This window comes from Parasteatoda tepidariorum, chromosome 7 (genome assembly GCF_982258835.1).
Source record: "Parasteatoda tepidariorum strain Cologne lab strain chromosome 7, Ptep-v5.0, whole genome shotgun sequence".
NCBI classification, from domain to species: Eukaryota; Metazoa; Arthropoda; class Arachnida; order Araneae; family Theridiidae; genus Parasteatoda; species Parasteatoda tepidariorum.
The window spans coordinates 54,215,122-54,236,474 of record NC_141761.1 but is presented as its reverse complement, the minus strand read 5'-3'; the positions used below and the strand labels follow the sequence as shown (position 1 = coordinate 54,236,474).

At 31.3% G+C, this 21,353-nt stretch overlaps 1 protein-coding gene across 1 annotated transcript in view; it reads right to left on the bottom strand.

The window, feature by feature from the left end:
- The window catches only part of LOC107443108 (seminal metalloprotease 1), a 33,301-nt gene extending 13,398 nt beyond the window's left edge, over window positions 1-19,903 (bottom strand). The window contains exons 1-2 of the mRNA XM_071183455.2: window positions 19,759-19,903; window positions 6,588-6,655 (exon numbers count right to left, since the gene is read on the bottom strand). Of these exons, the coding sequence (XP_071039556.2) occupies window positions 6,588-6,655; window positions 19,759-19,864 (174 nt within the window). The 5' untranslated portion in view covers window positions 19,865-19,903. The remainder of the gene's footprint in view (window positions 1-6,587; window positions 6,656-19,758) is intronic.
- Between the last annotated feature and the right edge of the window lie 1,450 nt (window positions 19,904-21,353).

Below are 21,353 nucleotides of genomic sequence, written 5' to 3'. Positions count from 1 at the left end.
AAGGGATTTGATTTCGAGGATGCAAGTTGGCAACCGCCGTCCTTCAAGACTGCTTCTGGAGATGCGGAATAAAGCCGGAGCGAGAATTAACGATGAAATTCTTAAATCGTTATTTTTGCAGAGATTGCCTACTAATGTTCAACAGATTTTGGCGATTTCCAACGATAACCTGGACAAGCTGGCAGAGATGGCGGATGGTATCATGGCTACAACAACTAACGCACAGTCAGTCAGCGTAGTTGCTGATTCGACGGATCAGACGGATTTACGGTCTTTATTGACAGAGATCACAGCTCGTCTCGCACGGTTGGAAGCCCGTACAAGTGACCGTCGAGAAGTACTAGTCAGAAACGCTCTACAAGCCGAAGCCGACAGTCTGCAAATTCACAGTATTGCTGGTATCATAAAATATTTAAACAACGAGCCACAAAATGCCGACCTCCATGTTCGTTCCTGCCGGAAAACTGCTGAGGCCGTCATCTAGTCAAAAGGTTGACGGCGAAGCGATGATTCAGCGACTTTATCTGACGGACAAGTCTACATCCTCACGTTATCTCATCGATACGGGAGCTGACGTCTCTGTGATACCTTGTGTTGCTTATGCATCCAGTGACCATTCCTCTCAGATGAAGTTGTTCGCCGCAAACGGTACGACCATTCCAACGTTTGGCCAACGCCTGTTGAAATTAGACCTCGGACTCAGAAGAGAGTTCAACTGGCCTTTTATCATTGCTGCCGTGCCTCATCCAATTATCGGAGCTGACTTCTTACGTAATTTTGGTTTATTAATAGACGTCAAAAATGCTACAGTAATTGATCCTTTGACCAAGTGGCAAACAAGTGGTACCCGGTATACTGGGAATGCTTCAGCAGTAAGGGTAATATTAGAGAACTCCAAATTCCACAATTTGTTGTCTGAATTTCCTGCTCTGATTAGATCAGGTGTCACGCCAAGAAAAGTTAAGCATGGAGTAGAACATTGGATACAGACAAAAGGACCTCCTGTTTTTTCGAAACCTCGACGTTTATCGACAGATAAGTTGAAGGCTGCAAAACAAGAGTTTGAATTTCTGGTAGCATCAGGGGTTTGTCAGCCTTCCAAAAGCTGTTGGGCAAGTCCGTTACACATGGTGTTAAAGAAGAACGGCGACTGGCGACCATGTGGTGATTTTCGTCGTCTTAATGGTGTGACCGTGCCAGATAGGTACCCTGTTCCCAACATGCAAGACTGTTTTCAGGTTTTGGAAGGTAAAAGGATATTTTCTACCTTGGACCTGGAAAAAGCGTATTATCAGATTCCGGTGCGCAGCGAAGACGTACCAAAGACTGCGGTAGCATCCCCGTTTGGATTGTTCGAGTTTTTGTATATGCCGTTTGGATTATCAAATACTGCCGCAACTTTCCAACGCTTCATTCATCAAGTCTTAGGTGAGTTTGAATTTTGTGTACCTTATTTTGATGACGTATTGGTAGCTTCGAAGAACGAAGAAGAACATTTAACACATTTAAAACGAGTTTTTCAACGTTTTGCTGAATATGGTGTAACACTCAACGTATGCAAGTGTGTCCTGGGACAGTCTTCAGTAGAATTCCTAGGGCATTGTGTAACGGAAAAGGGTATTACTCCGCTTCCTGATAAAGTTTCTGCAATTGCTAATTTTCCTCAACCAGTTACAATAAGAGAGCTGCGTCGATTTCTTGCGGTCTTGAATTTTTATAGAAGATTCATACCTAGAGCTGCCCACACTCAAGCAATTTTAAACGAATATTTAAAAGGTGCTAAGAAAAATGATAAAAGCGCGATCAAGTGGTCGGAGGAAGCAGTTACTGCCTTTGAGAAGAGCAAGAAAGAATTGGCGAATTCAACCACGCTGTACCATCCTGTCATGAATGCACAGTTGGCGATGGTGGTAGACGCTTCAGATACTGCGATGGGTGCTGCTTTGCATCAGCAGATCTAGAAAGAGTGGCAACCACTTGGTTTTTACTCAAAGAAGCTTGCACCGTCTCAAAAAAAGTATAGTGCTTACGACAGAGAACTCTTGGCTGCGTACATGGCCGTCAAATACTTTCGTCATATGGTAGAGGGTCGGCCGTTCACTATCTACACTGACCACAAGCCGCTTATATATGCCTTTAAACAAAAGGAAGATAAGTGTTCGCCAAGACAATCGCGTCATTTGGATTTAATTGGCCAATTCACTACGGATATTCAGCACGTGAAGGGAATAGATAACGCGGTTGCAGATGCGCTGTCCAGAGTAAACATTGCTACCATAGAAACACCTTCCCATATCAATTTTCAAGAAATGGCTAACAACCAAAAAGGCGACCAGGAACTAGCCGAAATTTTAGCTCAAACCGGTAACTCGTCTTTAGTACTTCAACCATTCGTAATAGGTGATCCTGGTGTGGAACTGTTTTGTGATGTATCTACCAAATGGATTCGACCATTCGTACCGAAAGTGGACAGAAAAAACGTATTTTCCAAACTGCATTCTATTTCACATCCAGGTATTAAGACTACTATAAGGTTGGTGGAAGAGCGATATGTATGGCCTGGTATAAAGAAAGATGTTAGAACATGGGCTCAGCAATGCTTAGCTTGCCAACGTTCTAAGGTAACACGTCACACACAGAGCAAGCTTGGTACATTTGTTCCACCAAATGCCAGGTTCGAGCACGTGCACATCGACATCGTAGGTCCCTTGCCGCCATCAGAAGGTTTTCGCTACTGTCTAACTTGTGTCGACCGTTTTTCCAAGTGGCCAGAAGCTTACCCGCTCGTAGATATAACAGCCAAATCGGTTGCTGAGACTTTCTATGCTGGATGGATTGCTAGATTTGGAATACCTCTACGAATCACAACAGACCAGGGAACACAGTTCGAAGCCTCACTGTTTGATGCCCTGACTAAGTTCCTGGGTTCGGCCCGTCATCGAACAAGCCCTTATCATCCCGCAGGAAATGGTCAAGTGGAGAGATTTCATAGACAGATGAAGGGAGCGATTAGAGCCTACAGTACAAGTCAGTGGACCAGAGTTTTACCTACCATTCTTTTAGGTTTTAGAGCTGCATGGAAGGAGGACTTGCAGGCAACGACAGCGGAAATGGTTTATGGAACTCCGATACGACTGCCTGGAGAATTTTTATGTCCGTCTACTGGTACAGCGGATCCCGCAAACTTTGGAGGAAAACTAAAAGAGACCATGCAGGAGTTGCTGCCAGTAAAGTCCAGACATCAGGGCCATAGAGCAGTTTTTGTAAGTAAAGACCTTTCGTCGTGCAGTCATGTTTTCCTGAGGACCGATGTCATAAAGAAAGGCCTGCAGCCACCATACGAGGGTCCATTTCAAGTGCTGAGTCGAGGGGAGAAGGTTTTTAGGATTCTTATTCCGGGAAAGTACGGTAAACGTGGATCGTCTAAAACCTGCATATGTATCCCGAGATGAACAGGACATGTTTCCTAAAAGCGAATCAACAGCTATGAGTGAATCTACAGAGGAATCTACTATCCCAGAGCCTAGTGACATGCCAAGAGAGGTTAAGACACGACCAGGCCGTCGAGTTAAGTTTCAGGGAAAGTATCAGCAATGAGCTGGAAAAGTCTCGCTAGCTCTGGTAGGGGGCTACTGTAGAGGCTGTTGGTTGCGTCAGCTCAGATTGCATGGAAAACTGAGGTAGAAGGATCGAGGATTGGAACGAAGATCGAAGGTAGGAGGACGAACCGAAATAGTTCCTGCGCGGAGGAATACCGGCGGAGGAGCATCAACCGGCGGCCAAGGCAGGGAGTGAAAAGGCTGAAGTCCATTATTTAAGCAGATGACAGTTTGCCTTCGAGAGAGGTTGTTGTGCAGCGTCCGAGACTTCATCCCGATATCCCATTTCTTCCCGGTGACGCCCACCTGCAGAATGCGATATTTACAATCAAAAGTTTAAGTTTTTAATTGTTCTTTTAATAACAACTTTCAATGTTTTTAAAGAATTACTTGTTAATTGGAGTTTGTGAAGTTTCGTAGATGGTTTGTTATCTTTCAATATTAAAGAGGATGTTTCTTTGCCATATTGTTTTCATTTGAAAGTCTTACACTCCCATCACTGAAGCATATACAGTTAACTTATAGTGATTAAACAACATTTGTGAAAAGTTTTGAGCTTGTCCCAATTAATTTGCACAGTAGCGTAGTTGTAAAATTTTTCGTTTAAAAAAAATAAATTACTTCTTTAAAATTTAAATTATCATGTGCAAAACTGAAAAGCAGCATAAAACAAGTCAATTAAAAATAATCACGCTTTTTTATTATTTGTTTTTATTTCAAATGTTATTATAAATAAAAAAAATCAGGGCACGAAAGAAAAAAATATGATTACGTGCGAACAAGCGTAACGAATTCACGTTACACTAGGTAATGATATTTTAGATTGACCACAACCGACACATAATATTCAAGATTTATTATAATCAAACAGTTTTTCCAATAAGTTTTAACTTTAATAAACAACGTTCTTTTTTTAAAATTCTAATCGTTATTGACTTTACGTTATTTTGTAAAGTATAATACCTTGTACAATTTGTAATTTCTCTCCAATTTTGATGATGAACAACCAAAAAAATTCTACAAAGGAACTTTATTCCGGGCTAACATCAAATCAAGTATTTATATATGATTAAAAGGGAATAATTTAAATCAAAACACTTAAAGATAAATAATCTTACACCAAACTATCATGCTTTTACACCACACGAGAAATTTCTAATTTCCTAAAACACCAAGTTTGGCACTTGGCGAGTTTTGAGAAACACCAAGGAAAACGAGAGCGGTTACAATTTTGAAACAGCTGACAAGAGGTAGTTGTAATTCTCGACACTGATATTCATCAACAGCAAACATTTGCCGCTTCATAAGTATGTATGTTTTTAATTTTGTAATGAAGATAATTATATTTTAATTTTTAAATCTCTGAGAACTGAATTAACTGTTTTTATATTTTACAATTTCTATCCGTTTCCATTGTGTTAAGCCTAGTTCGAATTTATCTAGATTCTATTCCATGATACACCCAAGTTTTATTTACAAATAATTTTTTAAGTATTAGTGCATATATATACATGCTAAACTAATTGTATTGTTAAAATAACTTTATTCTCTATGTATCTTATCTTACTATTATGAATTTATTGTTACTAAATAACTAAAATGGTGTCGTCTACTTCAGACCATGTAGTGTAAACACCATTGGTGTAGTAAAACGCTATTTCCAATAGTTATGTATTGTGTTTCACTACACCACTTTGGTGTAAGATAGTTGCCACCCTTTTTGACGTGGATATACACTAAACTTTTTACAGTGCAGAAACACGTAAAAAAAGTGTGTCTACTAATTTGGTGACATCAGTTACGTTACGTCATCATACTCCACCTCACGTCATCGTACGTTATTACCAGTTACGTTACAAACGCTGATTTTGTCTGCGTTTACTTTACTTAGATTAAAGATAAATAAAAATTCCCGAAATGCAAAAAAATATAAAAAATATTAGTTTGGCTATTTTTTGCTATTTACAAAATCGATCTGCTTTGCGTTTTAGTACATAATTTATTTTTATTCTTCTTCTATTACCGTTGATTTATATTATTTTGTTTTATATAATAACCTTTCAAAAGAGTAAATATAAACAAAATATTAGCATGATTATGGATAGCTTTAGAAATTCTATTTTTATGACATCACATGCCATCCACGTTTATAATCGATCGTACCAGACAAAATAAATAAAAGTATTTAAATACTACAGAACGTGCAATAAACTCTTTTCTTTTTTAATTGGAGTTGTAATCCTGCAAACTTAACTGCTATTCTCTTCTTTATACATGTAGAAGAAGAAAAAACTGATTCACCTGCATTTAAATTTTTAACAATGACTAATGCTAAACAAAGGAGAAAATTCTATTTTTCAAACTTCTGTTCCTAACAATCCAGTAGAAATTTGTGAATGATTTTAAAGATAGTGGTAAAAATTTTCCTTTTGTCCTGTTCTCCAAAGTTTAGGAAAATGTCACAAACGGTCCGAAGTTATATGAGAGAGACAGATACGTTTACATTCAAAATCTTCCTAAAATTCCAGTAAATATTTCACTAAATTTTAGTTTTATTATTTTTTTAAAACAATATTTTTGTAAATTTAAAGGGACCTTTCTTGATAGGTATTATGCGCTGAAGTAAAATTGACCAGTTAATCAGGCAGAAATGATTACTCTCTGATCACTTCAGTTTTAAAATCAGGTGTTTCAATATTATGAACTGACCGAGATGTTTGCATTTGGGCAAGTTTGTACAGAAAAACCTGCTTCCTCATGGAACAATAATCTCAAAATTAAAATACTTTTAAACTTTATAATTTTTATAAGACTGTTTTTCCCTTACAAAACCGCAACAGAAAGAACAGTTTCAGATAAAATTATTTTTCTTCGAAAATGAAAATTTAAATTTTTTTAATTTACCCGTTCTGATTGAAAATGTTTTTAGGCCTATTTAAAATTTTATTTGCAAAAAGAAGTAAAGTGATTCCATCAAACACTACTTACAAGAATTTCCTTAACACCAAGCATATCTCCACCAAGTAAATCTGGATTTGTCATGGCTTCTCTGGCAACTGAAATATATAAATTAGACAATTATTATTTTCATAAATTTCATCGCAATTCTTATAAAAGGATAATATTCGATTAAAAAAATTGAGGCTCTTGTCATCCTTGAGCCTTATGGAAAGAATGATAAAAATATGGGTTTGAGAAATATCTTAAATTGGAAATCAATGAATTTAAGACACAGAAAGCGATGGTAAAATGCTGTTGCTAAAGATCTACAGGGTAACAAAAAATTATAGGGATCATTTTTGAATGTTTTTATTTCCAAAATTTATTACATAAATTCAGCGATGTTTCTCAATATGTCGACCTCCGGCATAATAGATTTGTCTACAACGCTTCGGCCATGATTTTAAAGACCGCAAAATGATTTCCTGGGAGATTTTCTTCACCTCTTCTCTAATAGCTCTTTGAAGGCCTCTCAATGTAGAAAATCTTTTCTTATTCAGTTTGTTTTTCAGATGTCCCCATAGGAAATAGTCGCATGGTGAAGCATCAGGACTGTTTGGAATCCATTGTTCTGGTCTCAGGAATTTCACTTGTTGATCTGTTAGAAATTTCTGGGTGACCTTAGATGCATGCGATGGGGCAGAGTCCTGATGGAACACAGCATCACTATTAGAGTACAATCTGCAGTAATAATCCTTAAAAAAGGGCTTTAATATCTTCTGTATAGAATACTCAAAATTTATTTTGGGCCCCAGGTTTCACAAACCGAGGTTTGGTCACACCATGGGCGGATATGCCCATCCAAACCATTACGCCTTTGACATGAGGTATCGTGGTTGATGGTGTCAAGTCTCGCCTGTACTGTCCACGGCTAAGATATTGAACTTGAAATTTAGCATTGGTATCAGATAGATAGATCCAAGCTTCATCAGTTGTAATGAACTTTCGCCATCTGTCCTTACAGAGAAGCTTGTAGAGAGGCCATAAGCGTTGCCTCCTAATCTGCACCGATCTCTCACTTAAATGATGACATTTAGGTTTTTATGGCATTTTTTCTTCAACTTTTGTTTTAGTTGATAGTTTACAACTTGCTGACTCCCGTTAAGAGATTTAGCCATGCTTGTCTGTGTTGGAGGATCCGATTTTGATGTCATCTTATCAAGCTTCTGCAAATCTGATTTCTTCAATTTGCTTGACCGTCCACTTCTTTTTGGTTTTGCATTATTTTGCATCGATCCAAGTTTTGAATTCTTGATGCGACTGATATGGCTGAGTGAAATCGCAATAACTTTCTTTTTAAAATGGGTTTCTATAATCTTGTGGCTCCATCGAAGTTCTAAAAATACTTGTACTTGACCAATTAGCTTTTTGTCAAATTTCTTCAAAAGCATTTTTGTGATTTTATGAAATAGTATTGCAATTGAAAGTCAAATAGTAGAGCTTTAGATCAGTATGCTATATATGTAAAAAGGTTTTAAAACTTTAGTGGTAGATAACCACAAAAGTGATCCCTATAATTTCTTGTTACCCTGTAATAAAAAATTGATAGCTAAAAATTTAAAGCTAAAATCAGGGAGATTTGAGACAACATTGTTCAGCAAGCCAAGTCTACATTGGGGGCAGCACCTTATAGAAAAGAAGAAAAAGATTGTTATAAAATTGTCTTCATATTATTAAGATTGTATAATTTTTCAAATAAAAATAAAAACCCAAATTAACAATTAATTAACTTTGCATAGCTCTTTGTCTGCATAATAAGCAAAACTGTAATAAATAATATTAATATACCAAACCTTGATCCTCCAAATTTACTCGAGTCTATTACATCCTTTTTTAAAATGTCATTTTTTCCTTCAAACTTCATAAAGCAGTACAAAACATTCAGAATTGTGTGTTTTAGTGAACAAATGTAGTTTAGCTTGGGTATCAACATTAAGTTAAGTGAGTTATTTAGTATATTTCTGTTACACATTGTAACAATAATTTTTGAGACACTAATAAGACTTTGAATTCTTCACACTCTTTATTGATAAGAACTTTTCACACTCCACGGTTTGTTCTACTTTGAATTCTTCACACTCTTTATTGATAAGAACTTTTCACACTCCACGGTTTATTCTAATAATGTTTTTGGACAAGTCTTCAGATTCTCATGACTATGGTTCAGGATTCTAGGAGCAGATAGAGCCGAATTCCAACTCGAGGGCAGAGACACCTACATCGAGATTTTGGGAAGGAAGTATTGGAATGGTGGCAACGACAGTGAAGAGTCCCTTTTGAAGTAATTTGATACCTCAGTCGATGATGTGAGTTGGTGAGGAGCGGAGGCTTCGGCCTGCCGTTGTTCTCTCCAAGAACGTGGAGCAACGTTTGAGTTTCAATGAAATGAAATTGTGATAATTTTCAGGATCCATCTTGATCCGTAAAGTTTGTAGTGGAATACAATGATCTAAATTAATTTTTGATTTCTACATTAATGTAAAAAATATTAGAAATATACATTTTCGTATACTCGTGACTTCTTTTTGTAATGATGGAATAAATTTGTGTAAGTAAATCTTTTGTCGTTTTCTTAGGATTATGATTTTTTTTTTATTTCAGCTTAATTTACTTATATCTAAATTTAATATATTTATTTTCCAGAGACTCTTTTTTTAGCTTTGTACTACCACTAAATTGTTAAGTTAACCACCACGTGTGGCAGTAAATTTAATCAGTTAATTGCTAGGTTGTTTAGGATGATTGTATCCAATATTTTATCTAATTCTATTAATACGGCTAATTTGATTAAGTTTTATCTAATGATTTTCTTTTGTTCATTAATAATTTTCTACTTCATCACCATAAACATTAATTCTTTTTTTATACCACACTGCCCATAATATATGGTGCCGTCGCGTGGTTTCGAATCTGGTGTTAATAAATTTTTTTTTAGGAGAATCTCTGGAAACTTTGGTTTTTAAATTAATTTATGGCTGAAATATTATTAAATTTTAAATACTAAGTGCCTTGTGCACAAAAAATATGATCAAATAATTGATTTGTTTTAAACATTTTTCTCGCTCTCTCTCACAAATAAAAAATTTATTGTTGACATTTAAACAATAAGTAATGTATCAAATTGGATTTTAATATTGATATATATGTTGTCACAAGAAATATACTTTTGATTTATATGTGAATCGCTATTTCATAATATACTTTTGAATATGAAGTATTTGAATATAAATATTACATTTTGAACATTAAAATTTTATATGTAATTCAATATATAATTGAAAATAGGTTTTTTTTTAAATTTTAAATAATTTGGTTGATATTTTAATTGAGTTAGAATGATTGTTAATTAGCATTTTAATTCAGATCATGATATATTTTTTGAATATATTAATTATTTCTATGTGTATGATATTAAATTTAAATAAGTACATAGAAAATTTATTTAGTAATTTTGGTAAATACATTGATTGATTTCAGTATTTATGATGTTTTAATAGGGCAAGATTTCAGTGATGAAACTAATTTCTATAGTATTTCAATAAGATTATTGATTTTTATTAATATAAAAATATATTTGACAACATTTTTTTTGATAATATTTTTTTAAACTACATTTTATGTATTATTTTGATAAGGAGTATTGTATGTATTGTATGAATATTGTTTTTGGGGGTTTGAATGCTATTTATTGATTATTAATATACATTTTAGTGATATTTTAAGGTAGATATTAATTCGGTAAATTTTTCTGTGATTTAATAATACACTATGGCTAAATCTGCATATTCCTTAGCGAATTCGCTGCAAACTTTTAAGGGTAGCAAAGAGGAAAATTTAAATTTTTTTCTTAACAATTTAGAGCAAATTGCCATTTTAGAAAAATGGGATGAGTCTAAAAAATGCCTAATTCTTAAACTCAATTTAGCAGGAGAGGCCTTACGAATTGTAAGTGAAGCTGGTACAGACGATACTAATGATTTTGGAAAGATAGTAAAAATACTTAGGGATAAATTTCTAAAAAAACCAAACTATGCAGAAATTCAGAACAGATTTAATACACTCATGCAACGTCCAAATCAGGACATTAAACATCTAACAGAAGAGGTTGATAAAACCACTAATCAGTACTTAGAAATAAGTAATAATAGTAGTGAGGAAACCTTAAATTTGGCTAAAAAGATGACGGCTCAAAAATTGTTAGACAGTATGAGACCCGATATTCGAATTGAAGTTATGAAAAGGGGAGCCACAAAGTTTGAGGATATAGGAAAAATTGCAAGGGATGTGGAGAATGCACTAGCAATCAGTGAGAATCACGTGACCAATATTACTAAAACAATAGATGTAGATATGTTGTTAAAAAATCAATTGGAAAGCAATCGCAAAATTGAGGAATTAACACAAAAAATTGAGGATTTAACTAAAAGCAAGGCTGTAAACAATATCTCAGCTAATAGAAACTTTGTCCAACCCAAAATTAGTTGCCATATTTGCAACAAAAATCACTTGACTACCGACTGCTGGTACTATCCAGGCAAAAGTGGGAATAACAACAATCGAGCAACACCTTATGATAGGAGTCGTAGCAATTTCAGGCGAGGTTTTAACAGGAACTTTAGACATAGGGGTTACAACAGCAGAGATAGGCGACAGAATAATTTAAACTGATAGCTGGTTCTTGTAACAGGTGGAATGATACAGGGTTTACAAGAACCAATGAGAAATCAAATCAGTTAAGGTCAAATGAAAAATTGAAGAAGAGAGTAATCTATAAACAAAATGTCAAAACAAAACATAATGACAAAATATTGAAAACTAGGATATTTGTTAATAGTAATATCAAACATAAAAAATTTAATTTAGATAATGATGATAAGAAAAACCAGGTAGTAACAAACTCTAATCATAATTTAAATAGTAATCAGATAATTAGAAATAGAATAAATCAAAACAATGATAACTTAAAAGAAAATAATGAAGTGGAAGCAGGTAATAAACATGTTATGACTTGCAATGATAATGACAATTCGGATGCTCTTCCTATCATAATGTTAAAATTTGGAGATTTATTAGTACCCGCCTTATTAGACACTGGTGCTAATTTAGGTTTAATTGATCCTATAACTGTAAATGAAATAAAAGAAAAGACAAAAGTCAATTATTTATCTAGGTCAGTAAAAATACATACTTTAGATAACAACACTATACCTTACTTGTCAGCTATTTCATCCAAATTTAAAATCAATACTAAATGGTTATATGGTACTTTCTTTGTTACTCAAAATTCTTGACCTTACAAATATAAAATCATCTTGGGATACGACTTCATCCAAAATAACAAAATTATTTTAGACACACTGAATAGGAAATTGATTTTGGGACACGATTCATTTGATTTTTTCGAAGATACTCCTCGTATTGTAAACAATGTTTTAAATGATGTAAAGAGTGTAACTAATTTTGCTTTTGCAAAAAAAAAGATTGTGATGGAACCCCATTCTCAAATATTAATTCAATTAGGTATATCTGAGGATATAAAAGATAGTAAACAAATGCTTTTTTCTCCAAACAAAAACAAACTAAATTATAATATCTATGAATCTGTTAATGAATTTAAGGATAAAAAATTCTGTACTTTAATCGAAAATAATACAGATAATAAGATTGTAATCAATAAGGGTACAAAATTAGGAAACATTATTGATATTAAAGATGATGATATAATCAAACCTAAAGAAAAAGCTAATTACCAAATTAATAATTTAAATCTAAATGAAATTCATCAACTAAGACAAAAAGAACTTAATGCTTCTGATTTTGATTTAAGTCATTTGAATAAGGTAGATGCTGATGAAATACTTAAAGTTTTGTTAAAAAATTATGAAGTTTTTTCTCAATCTTATACAACATTGGGTTCGACTGATGCAGTAGTACCTGAATTTAATTTATTGCATAACTTTTCTATCCAAACCAAGCCTTATCCTATTCCTAATATTGCAAAAAACTTTGCCAAAAAAGAGATTAAAGATCTATTAAATGCAGGAATAATTGAACCATCTTCTTCCAATTATTGTTTTCCTGTAATTTTTGTCAAAAAAAAGCCTTATGTTAATGATCCTGAATTGCAAAAATTCAGAATGGTTATAGATTATAGGTTACTTAACTCAGTTACTGAGACTTTCAAAATTTGTCTTCCAAAAATTAATGATATCTTGCATAACATTTCTGGAAAGTCATATTATAGTGTTTTAGATCTCAAAAGTGCATTTTTTCAAATAAAATTAAAAGAAAAGGACAAATCCAAATTAGCATTTTGTTGTGAGTAGTACTGGGCTATAAATCGATATATCGCGACATATCGATTTAACGCCTATATCGGCAAACCGATACAGCAACTTTCATTCCAAGCGATGCATCAGAAATCTGATTTAAGCCGTCGAGTGAAGAAGACGATATAACGATATAGCGATATAGCGATACACGCAAGGACTTTCTCTTACGTTCCGATGCCAACTCGCGCTGTGGAAGACGATATTGTTTCGTTATGTTGAGACGGCCTTGACTGATGAGCGGTAGAATCAGAATCACTTTTGAGACCTTATATCGTTATATCACATGTTCGTTTTCGCACCTTCGCGATTTGAAATCGTTTCTTGTAGATTATTTTCGATGGGATTAACTTCGTGATCGCCGTCGTAACCTTGTTCTGAACGCAATCTATTATTGAAAAGAATTTATAAAGAAAAGTTTCTTCATTAATTAGGTAAGTTTTTTATTTATTTTCTGACAAAACTTTTTTTATATTTTTAAATGTGAAAATTATCGGAAATCTAATTTAAGGCACCCATAAGGAATTAAATTACAAAGTAAATAAATTTGTTCGGTTATTTTTTTACTTTCTTTTAATTTATGAAAAACCTTTCGGATAAAACTTCTAATAATTTAATGGGCTTCTATTACTGATTTTAAATTTATAAATCTTGAGTTGTTTTTATTTTTAGAAATAAAGTTAAAACAAAACTTATTTTTTGGACATAAGTCAATAAACTTTATTTGTTCAAAAGAATTTGAAAAGTTTGCGAATTTTATTCATTTCTTTTTTTTTTTTTTTTATCAATTACTACTTCGTTTTATTAGAGAGTAAAATCATTATTTTTTTTTAATTTTCGTTTTATATTATTAGTTAATTAGCTAAATATATTACCGAATATCACAATTCTTTTGTTTTTATTTTTAAGAATTTAATTAAGAAACTTTGCCTTACTTTGTTTTTCGTTCATAATTCGGTCATTATTTAATTAAATTTAATTATTTATATGAAATAATAATAAAAATAGTGTTTAAGAAACATTTTTTTTCTAAAATTTATTTAGCTCTTTGTTTTAAGCATGCAAATAATTTTTTAACGAACTTATTTTTTAAATTTTGTTCCTATGCTGTTAGGTAAATATATTGATAAATTTCACTTTTATTTATTTTTTTTTTTTAAACTAAGAAATCTTTTGTTATTTGCGTGATCATTTTTAGAAAATATAACAAAACTTGTGTTTACTTCTTCATTAAGAATTTGAACATTACGATCGAACTTAATAATTCTGTAATTATTTACGCATAATAGTACAAGCAAATATTGATTTGTTAAAAAAAAGTTTCTTTTTTTAAAAAAAAAAAAATTTTTTTAACACTTTGTTTTAAGTGTATAATGAATTTCTTAACAAACTTTTTTTTAATTTTTTAAATTTTCTTTCAATAATTTCAGCTAGATATCTTTATAAAATTCCCTTTTTATTTTTAAACTGAGAAATCTTTCAGAGAACGAAAATTTTAAGAAATTATTACAAATCTTATGTTTACTTTTTAGTTTAAAATTCGAACATTTTTAATTTTAAACTTCGGCTTTTAGTCAATCTAACTTTTATTTTAATTAAAATATATTTTGAAATTTTAAAATCAGCTTTTGTTTAATAAAATTTTTTTTTTTTTCATTAAGGGTGTTTTAGGGGTTAACTTAAATTAAGACTGCTTATACCTTATAAACGATAAAGAAGTGCAAATATTTCATTCTGTATCTACACACATTTTTTCAATAAATATTTTAGGTAAGATTTGTACATCTTAGTCAATTTATTTAATATCTTTCTTTAGCAAAACATATATATTTTCAAATTTATAAATTGATTTAAATCAGTATGCGTATGAAGTCTTGATAGAAATCTGACTTTCTGTGCCTTAAAGTAAATGAAATTCAAAAATACTATATCGCGATACATCGCTATATCGCGATGCAAAACTGACGATATATCACGATATATAATTTCTAATATCGCCCAGTCCTAGTTGTGAGATAGGCAATTTCCAACCTACTCGTCTTCCTTTTGGTTCTCGCAACAGTACTTCTTTTTTCCATAACTTAATTTCTAAATGTTTAGATGACATTAAAGGTCCTAATGTGCAGTATTTTCTTGATGACATTGTTGTTGCTGCAAATCCCATTGAGGAAATGTCACAATTACTTGTTAAGGTTTTTGATAGATTAAAGAAATTTAATTTAACTCTAGATCCAGCTAAGATACAAATCTGTAAATCTAACATTAAATACTTAGGTTTTGATGTAAATTCTAATGGTTTCTCACCCGCTTCTGATAATATAGACAAAATTTTAAAATTTCCTGTTCCAAAAGATGTTAAACAAATTCAAACTTTTTTAGGTATGATTGGTTATTTTAGACATTTAATCTACAACTTTGCAGAGATCATCAAACCCATTGTAAACTTAACAAAAAAAATGTTATTTTTAATTGGAATAAAGATTGTCAGGATGCTTTTGAAAATATCTCTGAACAACTACTACTTAAACCAACTTTAAAGAATATAAATGAGGAACAAAAATTTTATTTGGTAACTGATGCTTCTAGCAGTGCTCTTTGTGGAATATTAATGCAAAAGAATAAGGACAATTTTAACCCTATAGAATTTTATTCTAGGCAGTTAACCCATTCTGAATCTAAATACCCATCTATCCGTAGGGAACTTTTAGCAATTGTAGATTCAATTAAACATTTCCATCAACATCTTTATGGAAAAAATTTTGTTATTTTTACGGATGCTAAGGCTTTAACTTTTCACATCAACTTACAAAAACAACCTGAGATAGTAGGCAGATGGTTAATGTATATGCAGGAATTTAATTATACAATTCAACATATTCCTGGTTTTAAAAATCCAGCCGATTACCTATCTAGAGTAACTAATGATAATGCTGTTGTAAATAACACAAATATTTTTGAAGTTAATGATAAGCTTAAAATAGAGAATATAAAAAATTCTCAACAAAATTGTACACAAACTAAGGAAATCTTTAAAAAACTAAATGATAATGATAAACTAATTTCTAAAAAAATTTTTGTAAACAATGATGGTATTTTGATGATGAGGGTGAGACCACCTAAGCATCCATATAAAACTTTAAATAGAATTTTTATACCCATCTCATTAAGAGGTGAAATTTTAAAGGCAGCACATGCTGCACATTTTGGCATTTTTAAGACCTATAATTTGTTAAAAAGAAATTATGCATGGTATGGGATGTTGGCAGACACCCAAAATTTTGTTGAATCTTGTGATGCATGTTTGGCAAATAAGCCCAAATCTAAAGTAACTGAGACTAAATTCATTGAAAAAGGTGATTTAAGTGTAGGACAAATTTTATCTATAGATATTGTTGGGAAACTACCCAGATCAATTGATAATAAATTTTTTATTTTAACTATTATTGACAATTATTCACGGTATTTAGAGGCGATACCTTTAACTAACATTAAATCTTCAACAATTATAAATAATTTAAATGAACATTTTTCAAAATTTGGTTTGCCTCAATCCATTATTTCTGACAATGGTACTAACTTTACCTCTGAAGAGTTTCAAGATTTTATTAGGGCTTTAAACATTGAACATCGTAAAACTTCATTTTACTATCCTTTATCTAATGGTTTAATTGAGAGATCTCACAGAATTCTAAAAGAATCTATAGCTTCAATGTGTAACAATAGTTGGGAATGGACTAAAAAGCTTTTATTTTTCAAATTACATTATAATTCTTCTATCAACGTGGTAACAGGTTATACTCCTGCTGAACTATTTTTTGGTCGTAATTTAAATCTCCCTTTAAATACAAGTGTTAATACCAACAGTGAAGAAAACCCATCTGACTATATCAAAAAATTAAGACAACAAATTGCGGAGACTAGGGAAATAGTAAGTCAAAATGAAAACAAATATTTTGAAATGCATAGAAAATATATAAAAGGTAGACCAACTCCTAATTATGATTGTAAAGATCTTGTTTACTTAAAGATAAATACTGATGTAAATTCTCTAAATCCCAAATATGAAGGTCCATTTGAAATAACAAAAAAATTTAGGAATAATAATTACTTAATACACATTAAAGATAAGCAAAGAGACCTATACAAAAAATTTCATGTTAGTAAACTTTTTAAGAAAAGAATTTTAAGAAAGGAATTAGAGAATGAGATGGTCAAGGAACATGATTTGAGTATAGAATACTAATGAGTAAGATTATACTAAATCTAATTAAAGATTTGAATTGTTGTGTTTGAAAATAATGATAATGAGTTTGATTTTCTGGTGAAAATACAAATGGTTTAAGTTGATGAATATTATTTTGTTTTTACATTTCTATTTTTGAATTGCATTTTTCCAAATTTAGGCCAAAATTTTGATTCAATGTGATGGCTGGTCCAGATTTCATTGAATAGGAAAAATCCTGTTCAAAGTTAGCAAATTATTTGTATTACCATATATATATTTTTGACCATTTATTTAAAATTTTTACTTTTGATGTTGAACTCATCATATTGTCAGACAAATACATAAATTCGATTTAGAAATCACATAATGTGAGAGGAGGAGAATATATATAAATTAAGCTAAATCACATTGGTAAATAAAAGTTATAAAATGAAATAAAGTAACATAAGAATAAAATGATTTGAAAGAGAATTGAGAAAATAAAATTTGTTTTTTTGTAAAATTAGTACCAGAGTAGGATTATAAGAAGATGTAGCTACATAGATGTTAAAAAAAATTATGCAAACTCTGGTTATAAACATATGTAGTATATATTTATGTATTCAAACTTATCATTTATACTAAAGACAGTAGTGTTACGGTATGTAAGTTTGAATTGTATATAGTATGATAATTCCTTACTCTACGCTAGTAGAGAATCTGTTTGTGTTTTGAGAGAGAGAGTGAGATACATTAATTTCCCAAAGGAAACGACAATAATGGTTTTGATTTATGTATTATATATTCAGGAATTTTTATTATATATTCAGGAATTTTTGATATGTGTTTATTTGTGATATTTTTTTTTCTTTTACATGTTCCTCAGAGGTCACATCACAAAAAAAAATTTGGTACATAAAAATTTTTTTTTATTCATTTTTTTTCCTTTTAAGGAAGGATAATGTTACACATTGTAACAATAATTTTTGAGACACTAATAAGACTTTGAATTCTTCACACTCTTTATTGATAAGAACTTTTCACACTCCACGGTTTGTTCTACTTTGAATTCTTCACACTCTTTATTGATAAGAACTTTTCACACTCCACGGTTTATTCTAATAATGTTTTTGGACAAGTCTTCAGATTCTCATGACTATGGTTTGGTTTTCATCTTTTAATTTTTGGATTTAAATTTATTGGGATTATGTTTTCTTTTTCAAAATATTCTGTTGAGGTTTTTTAGACAGATGGCAGCACTTGGATTCTTTAGCTCTTTGGTTTGTCTATTTTTATCTAGGTGTCAGCACATTATTTTTTGAGCTGATTTGGAATATATAAGGAATTTCTTTTTCATTTTTACTAACTGTAATTGTTTTATATGTGCTTTGGGGGCGGTGCATTTGATGTCTTCTAAGTGTTTAGTATTTTTGTTTCAGTAAAGGTGATTATATTGCAAATTTATATGAATGTTGTTATGGTAAATATTTATTTAATGTGGTAATTATTATTATTTTTATGCTTGTATTTTCATTAGGGGCCTCGGGGCACTGTTAGTTTTGGCTCTGCCACTAACAACAGAAAGGCTCCTGTGTGTTTGCAGACAGTGTGTCCCCTGATGAAGTGCTGCTCTGTAAACACACAACTTTATTTAAATTTTATTTAAATTTTATTTAATTTTATTTAACTATTTTTGAGTAATTTTTATTTAAATTATTTTTGAGTAAATTTATATTATTACTAGTTTATGGTTCAGGATTCTAGGAGCAGATAGAGCCGAATTCCAACTCGAGGGCAGAGACACCTACATCGAGATTTTGGGAAGGAAGTATTGGAATGGTGGCAACGACAGTGAAGAGTCCCTTTTGAAGTAATTTGATACCTCAGTCGATGATGTGAGTTGGTGAGGAGCGGAGGCTTCGGCCTGCCGTTGTTCTCTCCAAGAACGTGGAGCAACGTTTGAGTTTCAATGAAATGAAATTGTGATAATTTTCAGGATCCATCTTGATCCGTAAAGTTTGTTGTGGAATACAATGATCTAAATTAATTTTTGATTTCTACATTAATGTAAAAAATATTAGAAATATACATTTTCGTATACTCGTGACTTCTTTTTGTAATGATGGAATAAATTTGTGTAAGTAAATCTTTTGTCGTTTTCTTAGGATTATGATTTTTTTTTATTTCAGCTTAATTTACTTATATCTAAATTTAATATATTTATTTTCCAGAGACTCTTTTTTTTAGCTTTGTACTACCACTAAATTGTTAAGTTAACCACCACGTGTGGCAGTAAATTTAATCAGTTAATTGCTAGGTTGTTTAGGATGATTGTATCCAATATTTTATCTAATTCTATTAATACGGCTAATTTGATTAAGTTTTATCTAATGATTTTCTTTTGTTCATTAATAATTTTCTACTTCATCACCATAAACATTAATTTTTTTTTTACACTCACAGCGCCTAATAATTTCATAACAATTATTTGTTTGTTACTTTCCGCAATCTCGAAGGACCTTTGTATATTTTTATGCAATTCTGTTTGTGCATTAACTTTTGAAATACTCTGGATTTTGCTTATTTCGGGCAAGTGCTTGAAAAAGATTATTATATTAAAACTTACTTTCTTCCTCAATATCAGACATTTGAATTAAACCATTGTCAAGATCTTCTGGGAAAGGAAGAGCAAAAGTAGTGGTCAAAAAGACTAGGATGTAAAAGATATTCATTTTGAATAATTGAATTCAGTGTGATACAATTCAATATGCATAAACTCTGATTAGGCTCTGTTTAAATACCTGTTGTAATCGCGTTAACTGTTGAAATTTGAGAAACAGCATCTGTGTTTAAGGACTCGAAATTACACTAGAAGTACACTTTTTTTAAATATACTATCAAGTACTTAGTTTTTTTTTTCTTTTCTTTTCGTTTTTTTTAATAGCGTGATTAACACTTTCAGAAGATGCTGACTCAGCGCTATTAGAGATTATTTTTATTTACACTTTTAAATTATGTCTGATCTCTGAAATCTATTTTTGTGAGATTATTTTATCTGACAAAACTTTCGAAATACTTAAATTATCTGGAGTAATGATAAATATTATTTTTCGTGATCAAATGAGCAATGAACATTAATAGAATGTTTAAGTCATATAAAACTTAATAGTACTGTAATTGATGAATGTTTTAAAAGTTTATCGATTTTTTACATAACTATTATTAAAATCAATTTTTAAAATTATTAAAATTATAAACTTATTATAATTTTATTCTGATTAAAGTAACAAATTTATCCCAATTTTCTGTTAATTTATTATTTTTCTACTTTAGTTTTGACTTTGCGTAGTCGTGAGTGAAATTTTATAGATGATAAATAAACAAGGATTTTCAATATATTAAACTTATTAAGTATAATTCGCTTTTTCAGAAGACTAATCGAAAAGTGGACTTTTTTTTCAATATGGTAGTTAAAATTTTGTTTTAAATGTTATTGAAAATTAGGAAAAATAAATTTGTGTCTTCAAATCTCAATCTTGGGGGAGATGACTTTTGCCAATCTAATTTCTTTCCTTATAATTCCATCCCCTCTGACCGAAGACAAAATGATGACTTTTGCACGCTAAATCTGTCGGGGTAACTAAGTCTTCCAATTTTTCATAACAAATCAGTACCTCCGGGGGTACTGGATCGGAGATTGATCCTGCTCTGTTTCAGGTCAAAACCACGATCCGCAGATGGATTAATAGTGTGTGAATGTGTCCTCCCTGTAAAATGGGACGTGACGTATGTATGTTGTCTCCGGATCATCGTCGGGGATGTTTCCTAGATCGCTAACACTATCCCATTGTGAATCTCTAGGGCAGCGTAAATAAAAGTACCGTTCACTAATATTCCAGCATAAGCTTTTTGTTTATATCTATACACAAATAAATATTAAATACATCCCTAAACATTTTCACTGTCTAGTTTTGACTTTTTGATTAAGGAAAAAGACATGAAATAAGTTATTTATTTATGAATAACTATATTCGTATTATTTATTTTATTCATAATATTAATTTTGTTATGAATTCTAAATATTTTAATTACAATCATTTAATTAATTTTCTTAGGAATTTTGCTTAGTTATACTTTAGTAACGTTAAAATCAGCGTCTTACAAAACGATTAGAAAATTTGTTTATAATTGAAACTATCTTTTTCTTTCATTTTTCTTTCA